Source organism: Knufia obscura (genome assembly GCF_036327395.1).
Source record: "Knufia obscura strain CCFEE 5817 isolate CBS 148926 chromosome Unknown scaffold_4, whole genome shotgun sequence".
NCBI lineage: Eukaryota > Fungi > Ascomycota > Eurotiomycetes > Chaetothyriales > Trichomeriaceae > Knufia > Knufia obscura.
In genome coordinates, this window is record NW_027042690.1 from 196,939 (window position 1) to 213,792 (window position 16,854).

Below are 16,854 nucleotides of genomic sequence, written 5' to 3' on the forward strand. Positions count from 1 at the left end.
GCAGCAGTGGGGGAATTCTATGCGGAAGAGGCCCCTGCGAAGTCTGACCCAAGATCTTGTCCAAAGTGCATATAAGAAATGCTGTCCGGAACTGTGTCAACGGTTGTTCATACATCGAATATCACCCTCGATCTCAAAACCAGGTCATTGTCCAAAACCTACCGATTGCGTAGCACCATACAACCCTAAAGTCGAGTCCAAGCCCAGTCGCAAGAATGCCGATCGACCTTACGCCTCTAGGAACACTCGTGAATCAGACCAAACCGGTCCCGGGTTTGGCAATGCAACAAATACCCTATGTGAACCAAACGAACCTGAACACGTTCTTGAAGAAAGAAATACCCAAAAAGCCAGGGGACAAGGCGAAAGTCAAATTCGTTGACTGTCAGAGCACCAAAGGTAAAGCATCGATCCTCTACGTTCAAAATCGCCCCAACAACGACCGTCCACTCTGACGCTCGTGCAGAAAACGCCGGCAAACAGTTCACGGGTGCTATACACATGAACTTCGACGACTTCATCAAGGTGGCCGCACCGAAATTCAACGTCCTGATCAAGGGTGTTCCCACCGTATACAACGACCTTGGGACGGCGGACGTTGTTGTCTTTTATTGTTATGTCGGCGCTAACAGATCTCCCGCGATGGCTGGATTGTACATCAACGCAACTACCAACGTGGCTACTCGGCCCACGTCCTACAATGCAAACCAGAGAGTCATGGTGCTCAACAGTGGGATGACAGGCTACATGGTCACTCCAACTCCACAGGGACGTAAGTTCACCATATGTTTGTGATCGTTCATCGGACTGACTCGACTAACTTTAACAGTCAGTACTTGGTTGGCACCAACAAGTGGGAAGATAGTTGCTGGATGCAAGGGTTCTGGCAAGGTTCCCCAGCCTGGTGGCGATGCCGACGACTGGGACGTTATCTACACAGATCCATAGTGACGACTGTAGCTTGGTAAGACATCTCATGGCAGTGTTCTTATATTCGAAATCCGATACTGTTTCGGACTCTGTGACCTCTTGATTCGAGGTTTCGAGGTTTCGAGGTTCGTCTCGGTATACCTTGTCGTCGTTCTACCCGTTCAGGACAACCGTCCCGTGGAGTGATCTGTCGTCACGACGTGTTAGATAGGTTGCTGTCGCATAGTACGTATGAGGTTGACGAGGAAGAATCCTACTGATAGGCAGTTAGGGAGTGGCGACGCGAAAAGCCACTGTAATCATCCGTTGAATGAATCTACCAGCTTCACAGCAACCATCCTCAGCGTCGCCCTGCGACTAAGCAATGTGATCACTCTAGCGGACGTCAATCTTGCCTATTCAGCCGTTGTTGGCGACTTTACACCTAATCAGGCATCATCAGCGAGGCTTCGAGGTCCCAAGGTCTCGATAAACCGGTTTGGACAATGAAGAACGCTGTCTCATGGTCATTCAGCTCAGGTGGGCTTCTCCGTCGTGGTGAAGCAAGAGCGGCGATGTCCGGGCTCGCTCAGGCAATTGGGGCTGCCGCATGATAAATTCAGAGTGATAGAGGGTGGGACGTAGGTGTCCTAGGCGCAGCGAATGCCCGGACATGACCGTATGCTTGATCGAGGTCTCCCAGTGGTAGGGACCACCAGCCTTAAAAGGGCCTAAAAGGCTAATCTACTCAGGTTTCGTCGCCAACGTATCGAACATGTGGCAGTCACATCAATGAAGCTGTGATTCAGGTCACGCATGAGTAGATCGAGTAGGGCTATCGCTTAGGGTGCGCAGCGCTGGATACATGCCGGTCTACAAACCCCAAATCGAGATTGTATACGTGCACACTTCTCAATATGATCCAAGATCTACAGCAGCAGAATGGCCGTGACAGAGGGCATTGGTGCTTATAGCCCAGTAGGTTCCGGGAATGATTTCGAAAAGTGGACAACGCTGTCTAATGCCCATCGATCTAAACAATGAACACGGCGTCAACCCTACCGCTTCATCGTCTCACCCGATCAACACGCTACGCCCCAACCTCACCAGTATCCGCCGCAAGATCTTCTTGTCCCGGATCCTCAGCAGCAGGATCTGTCTCGCCACTGAAAACCATATTCGCCAACTTGACGAACGCATCAACAGCGGACGGTACCATCATTGGATTCAGAAAGCACCCGCCCACCGCCGCTCCAGCGCCAAGCACCCCACCCGCTATGCCCATCGCCTTCTTCTGCTTGGCCTTTTTCTTCGCCGCATCAGTTGGACTCAGCGGCGACCCTGGCTTGCCATCCTGCTTTGACGGTCTCGACGGCGGCGAGGTGGTAGGTGACAATGGTCGATGATCCAACTTGATCTGCTGAATAGCACTTGCTATCTTTGCATCTGCTTCTTGCTATCTCCGTTAGCATACGCACAAATGCACCCTTGAACCCGAACCGCGGAAACAATCAAGAACAACTCAACTCAACTCACCTCCTTCCTCAACTCCAACCTCCTTAACTGCAAATCAAAATGCTGTTCCAAAGCCCTAATCTCCTCCCTCCGATCCTCCCCCAACCTCTGCTGCTGCGCCTGCAAAACCTCCAACTCCCTCTCATGCCTCATCGCATCCCTCCTCAGCCTCATCTCCAGCCTCTCGTCCTGGTCTCTCCTTGCCTCATCCATCTCCTCTTTCAACTTGCGTATCTCCTCCGCATGTTTACACTGCAACTCCAGCAGATCGTGATGAAGCGCTTCACCCGCACTCGTCTCGGAGAGGGACCTGCCACTCCACATCTCGCGCTGGATCTGCAGATCTACCTTCTCGCGACCGACTAGGTCGAGAACAAGGCGCAGTGCAGAACTACGATCATTGTCGAAGCGGTCGATCCGTGCGCCTTCTTCGATCATCTCAGCCCAGAAATCGGGATCAGTCTGTAGATCGTCGAGTCGGATCTGCGCCTGCGTCATATCCGCCTGACTCCAGAACGTAGTCGCAAGGAGAACATTTCTCATCGGATCTGGCCCGCATAGTTTGCGAAACATTTGCAGGTTGCGCATGCCGCCGTGGGTGATTCGTGGATCAATGATGCGATGCAGGTAGATTATACCCGATAGGCGCGCGTTCTTGTTATATGTCAACATGAGGACTTCGGCTACATCTTGAAGGACGTCGGCGTCGGTGCGGAAGGTGTCGTCAAAGCCGGGGGTGTCGATCAGGATGATGCTGTGGCCGTCGTGGTTGAATCTGACGAGCTGGGGTTTTTGGGTGCCTGGGTGTGGTTAGAGTCCGACTTTGAGTCAAGCTAGGTGCATAGGGACACAAGCTCACATGAATGGAGGCCGTCACCGACTGTGACTTCGGTAGTGCCGGTCAGTTTCTGGATGAATGTGCTTTTGCCGGAACCGGTCATGCCCATTACTGCGATGATCTTTGCTTGGCTGATGTCGTCGTTTGGGGAACTGCCATTGCCATTGTCGACGGCGCGACTGCCGTCCGCGAACATGTTGATGAGTCCCATGCTTGCGTGATCTAGTTTGAGATTAAGAGATGTGGGACAGGAGTGTTGCGCAGTATTCGTGAAATAGTGATCGAAGCCTTACTGCAAGGCGGTATTCGAGGGGCCTCTTGTGTATGCTTGCCTTCAGGGGCGAGGCATTCGGAACCTGAGTCGTGCAAGCGCCGAGCCGAGCAGGCTGAGCGTGGGTATGAACCCAGGCATACTTGTGCAGGCGCAGCAGGCTGAGCGGCATGCACATGGGTGGTATCGTGTTGGTATTGAGACTAGATGTGCTGATTCCTGAATTTGGGCAAGCGATGGTCCAGGCCGACGCCATCTGGCATGCCATGTTTCGACTATCGGAAGGATTCTGCACTCGTGGCAAACCAGAGCACTTTTGACCGAGCCAAAGGTTCAGCTCTGGCTCGATCGAGCAATTCAAATGAGCCTAGGCAAGGATCTTCGTGTCTGGAAACGTTGTCCGAGAATATTCAGCCGCAGTTGACAGCACACAGCACGCTCGAGAACTCCGTCCAAGTAACGTTCGCTTCTTAAGCGAGTTGTAGCGCTTGGCAAAGGGCTAGCCGAAAGCCACCAGAACTGACTTCCTCAGCCTGATCAACAAAAGATCACAGAAAAGAATGCTGTTGTTGGGTTCCGCAACGCTGAGCTGTACAAGCTGGATTACCAATGCATTGGAACCTGCAGAATGCAAGTGATGCTTTCACCATACTCCGTTGAAGGCTGAGCGCACGTGTAAAGTTGTTCGTGACATGAGTACAGATCCGTGCATTAGCGCCTAATAATGGCTGCACCACGCTAGCCAAGCCGGTGTAACAGCCTGACCAATGAATTCCTTCCTCATGAGAACCCTAGTGCACTTGACTGTTTCCTCGAGTTGCTGATCTTTCCCGAAAACCAATTCTGGCTGCTTTTCGAGCGTTTCGATGAGTTGTCCCCTCCTCGGAGGGTCGGCCCCATAGGTGTACGTGTGATGTGCTGTGGAACGCCCGCAAAAGACCGTTGCATCAGTTGTCCATTCGTGGCAGGATCCCATCCCATGTCGGGATTTGTCGGTGCACGATTCAACTGTGGCCTACCATTGGGGTCTTGTGGCAGGCTGGACCTCGACCCACCATCGATACTTCGCCTTCCAGTTGGTTGTGGCTTCCTCTTGACGGAAGCCATAGTGCTTTCTGCCTGTTCGTCGCTGCCAGGGACTTGTATTGGTAGACTGTTGCTCGTGACCATGTCATAGTGCTGAGGAGATTGAGATCTCTGGGCCACGTTCATGATGTGAAGGCCGACCGAGGTCTGTTCTGCAGGTTTTAAGGGAGGTCTTACGGGATCAGATCGGCCACCAGAACTGACCCAGACGATTGCTCTCGTCCATATCTTCTTCAGTTTAGCATAGTCCGCACCCTGCTCGTTCCCACAAGCAACGATCGCGGGTTGCACAACCATCTGTATAGGCCAGCCGTCTAGGCTCGTATCGGTTTTCTCGTCATCGAGCTTGAGCCGGTTGTGCGGCTCATACTCTTCAGCTCCGATTCTGAATGGACTGTGTCCTAGTTCTGGCAAGTCGAGGGTCGCAATATGCACCTTTTGCATCCAGAGTTGAGTTAGGTATTCGCCCGTGTCATGGAGCAGATTCTTCAAGGACGTCCTTCGTCTGAAGTAGTCTGCATGTGAACATGCACGGTACAAGCAGCTGGAACGTCCTTTGTCGAACTCGTCTACGAGCTCCTCATAACGATCTTCGCGCCTTTTTGCCGATGCCCTTTGCGCTGAAGTCTGATTTTGGTGGTCTCGTGGGACACCGAACAGTCCTACAGTTTGTGCTCGCCAAGCATGTCCGGCAGCAGGGTCATCTACTCGTCATCAGCTGAGGAAATGCGAATGCCTTGACGTAGAGTGGTCTTACCGTTTATGATTTCTTGACAGATGCTTTCCAGAACCAATGCGGAGCTGTTCATCTCTTCCGTCTTCGTTTTGCGATCCGCCAAGATGCCATGAAAGGAAAAGAAAGGCGTACTTATCAGGTTCCAGCAAATAAAATGCGACAACTCCGCTTGCAGAAGCAGTCGTCCAGAAGATGGCAAGATAGCTTTACTGAAAAGACCATCGTTGGCGTTTCTCTCGCTAGCTGCGATATATGGTTGGGTCATGACCTTGAGGAAGTGAGTATCGCCCTCTGTGTAGAGTTTTGTAATATCCTTTGATGCCCATTCCTTTGCGAAGCCAGCCCACTGAGATTGTATGCTCGCCAACTTCTTCCGAATCTCCTCGTCAGGTTGCGCAATGGACGTCATCTGCGCGTTGAACGCAAAAGCAGCCTCCTGTGCAGCACGGATCTTGCCTTCGTCCTCGGCTACACGTTTGGCTCTCTCGGCAAGCAGACTGTCTCGTTCGCGCTTCAGCTTCTCCGTAAGGCTTTCTCGCTCGGTGCGCTCCTGTTCCAGGGCAATGCACTGCTTGCGCAGGTCTTCATACTGTGAACGAAGGTTGAGGTAGCTGTCATTCAAGGTAGAGTGGATGTCCTCCAGTACGTTGCTTTGCTGATGCATGTTGTGAATGACATTGGCGTGCTCCTCGGCGAGCGCCGCTATGGACACAGGCATGTTGCAGTATGTTGCTCGAATTCAGAAGAGAGCTGGCAAAGAAATTGAAGGAGAGGGCCGGTATCTTGAGCGTGGTAATGAGCTCAACAATCAGCGCAATTGCTCGCTAAATCGTGTGGGAAGTTGTCCAGGAGCCCCAGGCTGAGCTCAGTCTAAGGGTAGAATTTGGACGACAGGACTCGGCTGCTTAGGGTAAGACAACAGGTACAGTATCATCAACAGAGCCTGCCTTGTGCTCGAGTAGACACCCCGCCTCGCTACATTATCGCGAGGAGCAGTAGTGTGGCTGCCTTAGCTCCGCCTTAGCTCGCTGCACACGAGGCACTAGCGTATTCCTTGGGGGCGCAACCGTCAAAAGGGCACTGGCTTGGCCAGGGTGGACCTGGGTATCTGGTAATACAACCACCAATAGTTCCGATACTATCCCTAGGATGGTCAGCCGTAGAATCTGAGATCAGGCAATGCATGTGCTGCCATGCGGGGGCAGAGAAAGCACAGCGGCAAGACACCCGTCCTATGTGCTCACCCCGGAGTGTCTCAGCCTTATTGGGGCACCACCCTCATCGACCTTCATTAATGGTTCAATACCCATGATTGTCGGCACCGTGCCGTATCCTTCATCTTGCTTGTCAGTCTCTGGCAGGTCAAGCAAACCTCCGCCGAACAATGTCGACATTCGCGCGATCCAAGATTATTGTCGGTGTCGACTATGGTACCACTTTTTCGGATAAGTTTCACTTGAGATGTCGGATGGCCTGAAACTGACTGCTCCAGCACGCATCAGCTATGTGCCAACGCGCTCGGAATCGATGAAGGACCCAGAACCTATCACCAAATGGCCTGGAGGAAGCGCGGCGAACGAGACACGCGAGAAAGTTCCTTCGAAGATAGCATACGCCTCTGAGAACCCCGACAAGCTCACAGAAGATGTGTGGGGATATGGCGTATTTCCAGGTCTGCGTAGCTATTGTTGGACGAAGCTTCTGCTGGACAAGAAGACTTGTGAAACTCAATACGATGATCCGTTGCTACAACAAGCCGTTGGTAGTGCTATTATGGGACTGCCACCCAACAAGTCGGCTGAGGATGTGGTCTCGGATTACCTTGGTTTCATGTATCAGCACTGCTTGCGGTCGCTGGAAGAGAAGATGACGCCAGCGATTCTAGCCGTCACACCTCTTGAATTCTGGTTCACTATGCCGGCAATTTGGTCAGACCAAGCTCAATTTGCGACTAAGCGAGCAGCAGAGCGGGCGGGTTTCGGAAGCAGACCCCAGGATGAGATTCGAATGATTACCGAGCCTGAGGCAGCCGCCTTGGCCGCGTTCAAGTCCACCAGCGAGAATTTCGAAGATGTCCTCCAGGTAGTTCTTCAAGTGCCAATCACGGTACGAATGAGTGGACTAACACAGTCTTAGGCTGATACTGGCGTGCTCGTATGCGACTGTGGTGGCGGTACTGTTGTAAGTAAATTCGGCCATCCATGCGCTATGCCGTGCTGACATATGAGGACATCACGACGTATACCATCAGGCTTGTCAATGGCGAGAAAAAGCTCGAAGAGTCATGCGTCGGTTCTGGCAAGTACTCTACTAAGCTCACAAACCTTGATTACCAATTTGCTGACGTGTAATAGGCGGCAAGTGCGGTTCAACGATGATCGATCGTAATCTATACAACGTTATGGGCAGCCGGTATGGGAGCGCATGGACCACTGTCGCTCCTGACAGACGTTGTCCGGGTAGCAGGTTCATGAACGAGTTCGAGAACCATAAACGTGACTTCGGTTCCATGAGCGACACCCGGGACATAACACTCCGACTGAGGTTGAAGGGTATTGAAGAAGCACACCCTAGTTGCGTTCAGTATGACCCAGAAGAAGGTGAAATCACCTTGACCAAGTGAGTAGCAGGTTTTCAAACTTTGTCCTGTGGTATGCTAATAAATCGGCAGCAAGGATATGAAGCGCTGCTTCGATCCAGTGATCGATAAGATCACCACGCTCATAGATCAACAACTGAAGGAAGTGAAGAAGGCCAGAGCACCTGAGATAAAGGTGAGTAGTAGCGACGGCTCTTTTAACTTGACTGACCGGCTGCAGACTCTAGTCCTGGTAGGCGGATTTGGAGACTCTCAGTACCTATTCAAGAAGATCAAAGTGATGTGTGCCAAGTATGGAAACCTGTTTCCTATTGTACCTCATCGACCATGGTCGGCCATTGCTAGAGGTGCCGGTAAGTTGATAAATTCGCATGATCTCCTCACCCAGCTGCTGACTGTGCTAGCTCTGCGTGGATTGACTGGTGAGCTGGTTGAGAAGCGACGATGTCGTCGCCATTATGGTACTCAGTTCTCTCGAACCTTCAGACCAGGCATAGACAAGGATGAAGGGGACTGCTACCATGACAATTTCATGGACAAGAAATGCAAGATGGGTTGGATGTCATGGCCGATAAACAAGGTAATATGCCCTCCTGACTGTATGTGGCCCGCTGTTAATATTTGATGGTAGGGCGAAATACTGAGCAGCGACACTCAACGTTCCATTGGTTTCCATATGACAGTTCCAAAGGACATGAAGAAAGATCAACGCACGAAAAGCCTAGTGCTGTACTCGTGTAGTTTAGGCCATGCTCCTGCTCGATGGGACAGTCCCGGTGAGTATGACTGCGCACTTTTCAAGTGAAATACTGACGTTGTTAGGTGTTGAAAGAGTCGGAGTAGTGAGATTCAGCTTCGACGATGTCAACCTCAAGAAGCTGGCCAAAGTCAAGCGAGGGAAGCTCGGCTCTCGGAAAACATTCCACAGTCTGGATTTCGAGTTGCAAGTGGGAATGTCTTCGAAATCAGGCGTCCTTCACTTTGACGTATGCTATGAGGGCGAGAAGTGTGGTACCGCCGAGATCGAGTTCGAGCGAGAAACGGATGCTGATGATTCAAGTTCGAACTGGACTGGGCGTATGTCGGATTTGAGCTTTGATTCATACGATGATTGAAGTTGCTCGAGAAAGGAGACGGGAAACGAGCTCGAGAAGTCGCGTAACGCGGAAGGCGCTAGGCGTTTATCGGTATAGTACAGCAATTCCTCAGGGCGGTAGCTTCTTCCACTGAAAATCGTAGCATTCAACCACTGGTCGCTACTTCCGTTCCTTTCTCACACCACTGTTCGTTTTGCCCTGCCGTAGGTAGAATTTCTAGCTTTCCAATGTCCTCACAATGATCACCGCATGGCATTCCAGTGCCAGAAACAAAATTCTCTAAGAAGCAGGTACGCACAGAATTGGAAGCTTGATAGGCAGAGACGTCAGATCAAGAGAGCTGCTCGTTGTTGAGCAACTACGACCTATCGTTACATATACACAGCCACCGCCTCCACCCAGCCTTATCAGCTACATACCACTTATCCAGCACCTCATACACTACAGTACAGCATCGCCTTCCGGACACAGCTGCCCACCGTCTCATGGAGCGACTCGTCCTTGTCTCCCTATCTTGGTGTGCCCGTCATCTGCTTTAACGGACCCAGGCAATCGAGCAAATGAAGCCTGGCCTTCACGGTCATCATGAACAAGGCCTACCTCAAGGTCAACGTCCGCCTTATCTAGGCATTGCAAGCATAGTGTGTGAGTGTGACTCGCGATTGCCCACCCAAGCATCCCCTATCCGAAGATTCGTGCTGTCGTAAAAGCTCGGGACAAATTAACACAGAGCCAGAGCAGGCTCCTAGATGAAAGAGGTCTGCTATCCGCCTCAGTCATCCACCTCACTTCACTCAGAGTCCACCACACCCCCCTTACCACCCCCAACCCTCATCACACTCGCTCGCTCCCTCTTCTCACTTCTAAACCTCGCAACCAACACCCCAAGCAAAACAACATACACCACAAACAACGACACTGTCAACCCCCTCGCCGCCTTCTCCTTCGCACAAAGACTCGCAATATCACCTTTACTCAGCATACCCTTCATAGTCCCGTTTCCTTCCGTATCATCAACAACAACATCCCCCAACTGACAAACCCACCCCCCAAAACTAAACGCACCACCCCCAGGCGCAACATACCTCCCCAACCCATCCGTCTCCACGTCCTCCGCACCAACCGTTAACCTAGCAGAAGTATAATACCCAACCCAACTCCCCACAAACCCAAGCAAACTCCTACACACCGAGAACACAACGATAAAGATCGTGACGCCCCAGAGCCACGTCGGCGCTATTCCGCGCTTCGCATCCGCTTTGCTTACGCATGCGAATTTCGTCCGACCAGCGCGGTAGATGAGGTCTATACACCCCAGACACAGCGGGAGTAACAGGCTATCTACCGTCCCGCCGATTCCAGCCACGAGGTTTAGGATTAGACCGATGGGGTTGTAGCGCGAGGGAAAGGCGGATATGGTGAATGTGTTGGTTGCGGTTGGTGTATTCGGGGTCGGGGAGACAGTGATGCTCGGAAATGTAGATTTGTTCTGGCCGCTCCAGGTGAGGAGGGTCGTTGTCAGAGCGAGGATCGTGATGCTGAGGGCTAGAGTGAGGAGGGTGAGGATATAGGGCATCATTATGAGGGGTTTGATGGCCATGATGGAGTTCAGTGGTGAGTTGAGGGTGATCGACCAGGTCGCGGGTGATTGTTTGCTGTATGCTTTGTCCCTTCTGTCGCTGTCGTAAGAGTAGTTATGCACCCGCCCATGTGTCTAAACTAGATAATATAGTGTAGAGTAGGTTATGCTTGACTCCTGCTTGGTGGGTTGTATCAGAGCATAGTGCCTAAAGCAACAACACCTCAAATGGTCAAATTTCGCTTTCGCTGTACTATCAATCTTACAAACCACTCACACGGGTACAACAACACGACACAGCACAACGACTACCTATACGAACAAACAACAACCTTCGCGATACCATACGTAGAGACCGGGTATCTGGCGAAGGGGTTGACATACGCCAAGGCAGCCCGTGCCGAATCGACGCTAGAACCTGCTCTGATCACCGATCGACACTGCGAGGCGCGATCCGGGCGGGAAGTCTAAGCTGAATGAGCTGAGCCGCAGCTCGATCGTGTCTGAGCGAATGGCTTACGGCCGCAGGATGCGGGTGGACTATCTAGTATACCAGAGCACGTGCAGGCGGACCGTACGACGTCTTTTAATTGTGCGAGATTCAAGTCAGAGTGTCTCTGGAGCAGAGTAAATGGGTGTAGAAGTATTTGTTCTCCAACGCCTGAAATGCTATCTCGCTTTACTTGCTTGCTCGCTTGTTGTCAGTGCTATGCTCCTGCCCAGATCCATCGCCAATCATTCCATCATAGCTCATTCATGCATGTATGTTTCCACCTCGTAATGTCCTCCAATCTCACCGAAGCATCCTTCCCATAACATAATTCCTCGCTCTCACAGTCACCGTACTCGAAGTCCCTGACACCTCCCGCACAGTCCCACCCCTAACAGTGCTACATTCCACCCCGGCAGTCCTCCCAGAACGACCCTATCGTTTCTCCGGACTACTCTCCCTCGTAATATACCCCTCACTCTCATCCTCCTCATCAATAGCCCCCACCACAGGCGTCCTCCGTTCATTCCTCCGCTTATGTTTCCTCCTCCGATTACTCGATATATTACTCGCGCTGTCATCCGGCGCAAGCTCAGATACATCATCCGCAAAACCATCATCCGTCTCGTTCTCCCACTGGTATATTCCCTGACCTGGTTCGTTGCCGGTGTGTGAAGCCGGTGTGCCGGTACGCACCTCGATCTCGGACTGTTTCCGTCGTTGTTGGGCTGCCGCGAGACCCGCGCTTCGCTCTCGGATTGCCTTGCGAACGGACTCTGCTCGGAGGTGGAGTGATTCGAATGCATCTTCGAGTGCTTCCATGCCGACGTAGATGTCTCGTTCGATTTCGGCGAGGGTAGCGATTTCAGTTTCTTCGTCGAGGGCGATGGGACCTGTCTTGCCGAGGTCGTTTGAGCCGCTGACTGAGCGGTAGGGTGGTGCTGTCTGTGGTCGGGGGTAGTTGTATGCACCACTGTTCTGGCGAGATCGTGTCGGACCGTAGGCGGGTGTGGCACCGCGTGATGGTGCTCGGCCAACGTGTTGTGGTGTGTAACTGCCGTTTGGCGCTCCGTAACTGCCTGGGTTTTGACCATGTCCAGGGTAGTCATCCTCCGCACCACTTCGGAGGAAGCCGTCGAAGCGACCGGAGATGAGGATGTCCCACTCATCGTTTGAGACTGCGGCTAGTGTAGCTAGGGGATGGTGTAACGATGGGTTGTTGAGTAGATAGATGGCCGTTTCTGGATCTCGCGGTAGAGTCGGCAATCGATAGAGTCGCTGTATGGCTGCTCCTGCTGCTTCGATGTATTCTGGACGATTCTTGTGTGGGATGGGCGTGGGTGCTGTCCTCGGTTGATGTTGTTGATCTCGATCTGGACTTGGTGCTCTCCTTGGCGGCTGAATGGGCATGTCTATTATGCCTAGCAAGTCCTTGAAGATTGGCCTATGTTCAGCTGGAATGTGCGTTAGGATGGCGAAAGTGAGGGTCTCGTCGTCGACATCTTCTGGTGGAGCAGCTGTTGGGTCATTTCCTGTTTGCCGGTTCAGCCATCGGTCCACACTGTGCTTTGTCTTCTGAGACTGTCGTATGTAATGTTCTTTATACTCTTCCGGTACATCAATGTCGAGTTTCTGCATAGGTGTCTGAAGGTCTGAGAAATTGAGACCTAGCCCTCTAGACTCGGCGAGTGAAAAGGGTGGCCATGAAGGAAGATCTTTTCGACCAGATACGAGCTCAAGAATCTCACCCCAGCTGACACCCTGCATATCCTCTTCTTGATCTCTGTCGTACTCACATATACTGCATGTGCAGAACTCGGCCGACAGATCTCTCGCGAAAACAGCTTCAAGTCGATCCAATAATCTCCGTGCTACCGATCTGTAGCCTGTTGCTACAGCCAGTGAACCGTTCTTAGCCATGACTTTCTCGAAGTCTGACAGTATCTGGTTGTACGGCTCGAATAGATTTGCGACGACAACCGGCGGCTGGCCAGGAGACATTGTTGCCTGCTGCACAGCCATGGGCTTACCTGCATACAACAGATTCTTTGGTATAGGATGATTCAGACCGCCATTTTGAAGTAGATAATCGACTCGTGGGATAACAACCGGCATATGCGGTGGTGGCGGAGGCGGAGGAGGACCGCCCATAGAAGACGGCGTACCGAATGCCGAGCCAGGCTCAACAACAATATCAACAGGTGTCTGCTGCCTTGACAGTGACGGGCCAGGTGTAAACCTTGTCTGGAGAGGAACATGGTCTTCTATCACAGGTGGAGGTATCTTTGAGCCGGGTCTTTGTATAGAGGGCTGTTCTGGTGCAATGGAGGTTCCATCCGAGCTTAATACTGTATTTTCGTCCGAATTAGAGTCATCTCTGGGTGGTGAGACTGTTCTCGTGGCTTGACTTGCGACATGCACTGAGGCTGGCCGGTTGGTAGAGGCCCTCAGAGGGGTGGTTGTAGTTTCTTTCTTTGACTTGACTCCACTGACAGGAGAGCTGCTGCCTGAAGGTCTCTTTGACTGCGTAGTTGATTTCGAATCTCGAGTTTTGACCCTCCTGGTCGACCTTGTGTCACTGCCGTCTCTTTTCTCTTCCTCGATAATGGTCTCGACTGTTACAGGTTTGGTATTAGCAGACTTCGGTCTACCAGCAGTCTTGTCTGTGAGAGGTGGACTCGGAGGCCCATTGTTGATGATGCGATTAAGGTTCGCCAATTTCTCTTTTGAGGCATTGATATCGGTGGAGGGAGGAGTGAAGAGGTTGTAGTCTGGTCTGGGAGCTACTGCCTCTTTGCTGTGTTCCTTAGAGAAGGCAGGGTATGCCGACGACTTGGATCTCGTGTCGGCGCCGTCGATTGACGAGTCTTGCTCTACCACGCCAGGCATTGATGTTCTCCTCCTCGAGCCAGAAGATGATAACGAGGTCTTCGAGGACGACTTCTCTTTGGTAGAGCTGGAACGATGTGTATGGGTAGATCTGTGTTTCCTTTCCTTGTCCTTGTCTCTGTCCTTGTCGCGATCACTGCGGTCTCTTTCCTTCTTTTCTGGACGGTCTGACTTGTCGCTTCTCGACTCCTTCTTCTCCCTCCTCCTCTCGGGGCTGCTATCTCTGGGTCTGGTGGGCATTGCAAAATAGCTGCATGGCGCTGATTATTGTTGGTCGGCGCTTACAACGAGCCAGTATTTGGTCAAGGCTAAGAACTTGAGACTTGGTGATATGCAGCCGTTGGTCCGTGTAGATTGCGCAGCGCCTACCATGCGCTTACCTGCCGTTTGTCGCAGTGACAGATCGTGTCGGACGATTGCGAGAATGGGTGCAGCAGTCAGGTTACTCAAACAATTTCCTGGGTCGCGAAGTGGGCATGAATTGCGGTCAATTTGGTGGTGGATCTGGTCGATGATGTCGCCTGAGCATCGGATGGCGACCTGCAAGTGGCAGGGAACAGGGGTGCAAAACAACCCCCAGCCAGTCAATTTCCTAGCGGCTTCTGCCTCACTCTTCACTTCACCACCAATATCGTCTCTTCTTGATCTGCATTCCTACCCAATCTTGCCATGTACAGCCGATGAATGAGCTTAGATATCCAAAAAACTGAGCATATTCTCAGGTATCCGTACTCTGCTAGACGACAGCTGATGATGGCATGTACAGTAAAGCACGGCGTAACCAAAGCTATTTCGAGCCACCTACCAGCTTGCAGACGGAATGGTTGAAACACCACACACAAGCTCTACGTTACCATCAATGACGATCTGGGAAAGTGTCTCGGTGAGGCAAAGGTATTGTCAGCTGTGAGCTGTGTTTGGTGAGTATGGGCAAACATGGCATGGGAGGACGAGAAGAATTTTTTCCTAGCGTATACCTTCATCCACCAGGTTGACATTATATGAGACTTTAAGGATCGAACAGACGTTAGAGACGTTCTTGTACTGACACATAGCACTTGTATTACACCAAGCGGCGCTTCAAAAGGTTCCCTAGGATCCAGTGAAGCCAAGGCTCATCGCTGCGTGACAGAGCCAGTCTTCTGGCAACAGCTCCAAATGACACCATGAATACAGAGAAAACCTCGCAATCAGGAGCTCAGATACTTAATCGTTAACCCAACAACAGCAACCATCATCATCAAGTCAAATTTCTAGATATCCTAGTTTCGAGTCCGAACAGATTCCAGCGACAGCTATCCTCTATTACCTAGAACACTATCGCAAGCTAAACGACCTCTGCAAACAGTTTGGTCTTTCTTGCAGCCTTGTACAGACCCTGACCCACGGCGAGGTTTGAGCCTCTCCAATGTCTAACGCTAGATGCATTTTCCGCGGCATGGCATGATTTTGTCCATCACTGAAATTCAATGGCTTGGTAGATGAGAAGTTCGAGCGTCCTTGATGTCGGTACGTGTCGTCGGGAGATGCGTCATCCTCCTTTTCTGTGGTATCTGAATCCTTAAGCGGAGCGCAAAGTGTTGAAGCTACTGATAGGCTCGATAACCGCTCAACATCACCGAGTCGACTGTCAATGAGCACTAGCTTTGTCAGGGTGTCTACTAAACTTTTGACCTTCCAACGGGATGACGGCGCGACTTACACATCTTCAAGCTCGAATGCAGACGATATGCCTGAAACAACGACAATCCTCCGAGAATGACCTGCAGTGTTCCGACAATAAGGCTGCTCACGAGCTCCACTGGGATGTGATTGGGCATTTTGGTTGATACGTATAGAAGCTGCGGGCATGGACTATTCCTGGGGGTGAAAGCTAATAGGTTCTGACTGCTTTTGCCTCGATCTGGAGAAGATTCGGTCGATGGCTAACGCGCTCCCAGATCGAATGCCGCGGACTCTTTATGATATACAGTCTGCATTGTCAGCCTCATACATCATACCCTCTGATACCGACAGGCTGTTCTGGCCAGAACTTCACTAGACAACCACAAACTGCCTTGTCGAGAACCTCGTATCGCGAAACGAATGTGATGCAATCTGGGGACTGACCAAGCCCTTGTCAAGTGGGAGCCAAGAACGCCACATGGTCAGGTGTATAGGCGGCAATTGGCTCGTTTGTCTTGTGTTACACGAACGCCCGCATATCTCTTGAGCTTGACTACTGCCAAAGAAAGCCACAACGACGTCAAGCTTCGTGGTCTAGAACACAGCCTCGTGTCTCTTGGGGGATCTCGAACCATGAAAAGCCGAGTTCACTGTCGAAAGATTGATTGTCTCTTGAAAGCATTTCACCAAACAGAACTCGACGTCATGAAAACGTACTGCGTTGTCTTGCTTCGAACCAATCTTCCACGTGCGCAGTGGCATGAGTTCAAGGTTCGAGGTAGGCTGACACGAGGACGACTTCCAGAAATATTACCTAGAGTCCTGGTACAGTCCAGTAGCAGCACGATGCCCGCGTGTCGAGTACAATGCGCCGGCCACCACGAGGGGTCCGAGTGCCTGTGATGTATCACATTTCCACGCACATTCCGCTTATCGAGCCAGCGGCCTCCAGCTTCCGTACATCGTCTTGACAACAGACAGCTCCGCGACTTCGGCGTCGGCCGCAGAGGTCACATACAAGAGATTCATGCGGCTATTTGACCAGTCCAAACGCATAGCCGGGCTGGCGGCTCAAGATTCTCAACGATGCTCCAGTCTGTATCGTCCTTGGCTGCGCAGGGAGACGGTTGGATGTTCGTCCTGGTAGATGAGAATTTCGAGATTGTGATCTGGGCCAGAA

General features: G+C 51.8%; 6 protein-coding genes across 6 annotated transcripts; 2 read left to right on the forward strand and 4 right to left on the reverse strand.

Annotated features, from left to right (window-relative positions):
• Positions 1–215: 215 nt before the first annotated feature.
• On the forward strand, positions 216–948 carry PMZ80_003988 (uncharacterized protein; the record flags this gene model as incomplete). The annotated part of the gene is made up of 3 exons (XM_064872415.1): positions 216–399; positions 467–772; positions 830–948. 3 exons carry the CDS (start codon positions 216–218, stop codon positions 946–948), a joined length of 609 nt encoding a protein of 202 aa, XP_064731073.1.
• Positions 949–1,999: 1,051 nt separating this feature from the next.
• PMZ80_003989 (uncharacterized protein) lies at positions 2,000–3,473 on the reverse strand (the record flags this gene model as incomplete). The annotated part of the gene is made up of 3 exons (XM_064872416.1): positions 2,000–2,365; positions 2,446–3,224; positions 3,284–3,473. 3 exons carry the CDS (start codon positions 3,471–3,473, stop codon positions 2,000–2,002), a joined length of 1,335 nt encoding a protein of 444 aa, XP_064731074.1.
• Positions 3,474–4,313: 840 nt separating this feature from the next.
• Positions 4,314–6,073, reverse strand: PMZ80_003990 (uncharacterized protein; the record flags this gene model as incomplete). The annotated part of the gene is made up of 2 exons (XM_064872417.1): positions 4,314–5,323; positions 5,377–6,073. The coding sequence occupies 2 exons, from the start codon at positions 6,071–6,073 to the stop codon at positions 4,314–4,316; spliced, it is 1,707 nt and encodes a 568-aa protein (XP_064731075.1).
• A 666-nt stretch (positions 6,074–6,739) lies between these two features.
• On the forward strand, positions 6,740–9,069 carry PMZ80_003991 (uncharacterized protein; the record flags this gene model as incomplete). The annotated part of the gene is made up of 10 exons (XM_064872418.1): positions 6,740–6,785; positions 6,848–7,437; positions 7,492–7,536; positions 7,584–7,647; positions 7,710–7,974; positions 8,027–8,129; positions 8,175–8,307; positions 8,359–8,534; positions 8,586–8,730; positions 8,777–9,069. 10 exons carry the CDS (start codon positions 6,740–6,742, stop codon positions 9,067–9,069), a joined length of 1,860 nt encoding a protein of 619 aa, XP_064731076.1.
• Positions 9,070–9,841: 772 nt separating this feature from the next.
• On the reverse strand, positions 9,842–10,651 carry PMZ80_003992 (uncharacterized protein; the record flags this gene model as incomplete). The annotated part of the gene is made up of 1 exon (XM_064872419.1): positions 9,842–10,651. One exon carries the CDS (start codon positions 10,649–10,651, stop codon positions 9,842–9,844), a length of 810 nt encoding a protein of 269 aa, XP_064731077.1.
• Positions 10,652–11,555: 904 nt separating this feature from the next.
• On the reverse strand, positions 11,556–14,249 carry PMZ80_003993 (uncharacterized protein; the record flags this gene model as incomplete). The annotated part of the gene is made up of 1 exon (XM_064872420.1): positions 11,556–14,249. The coding sequence occupies one exon, from the start codon at positions 14,247–14,249 to the stop codon at positions 11,556–11,558; it is 2,694 nt and encodes an 897-aa protein (XP_064731078.1).
• Between the last annotated feature and the right edge of the window lie 2,605 nt (positions 14,250–16,854).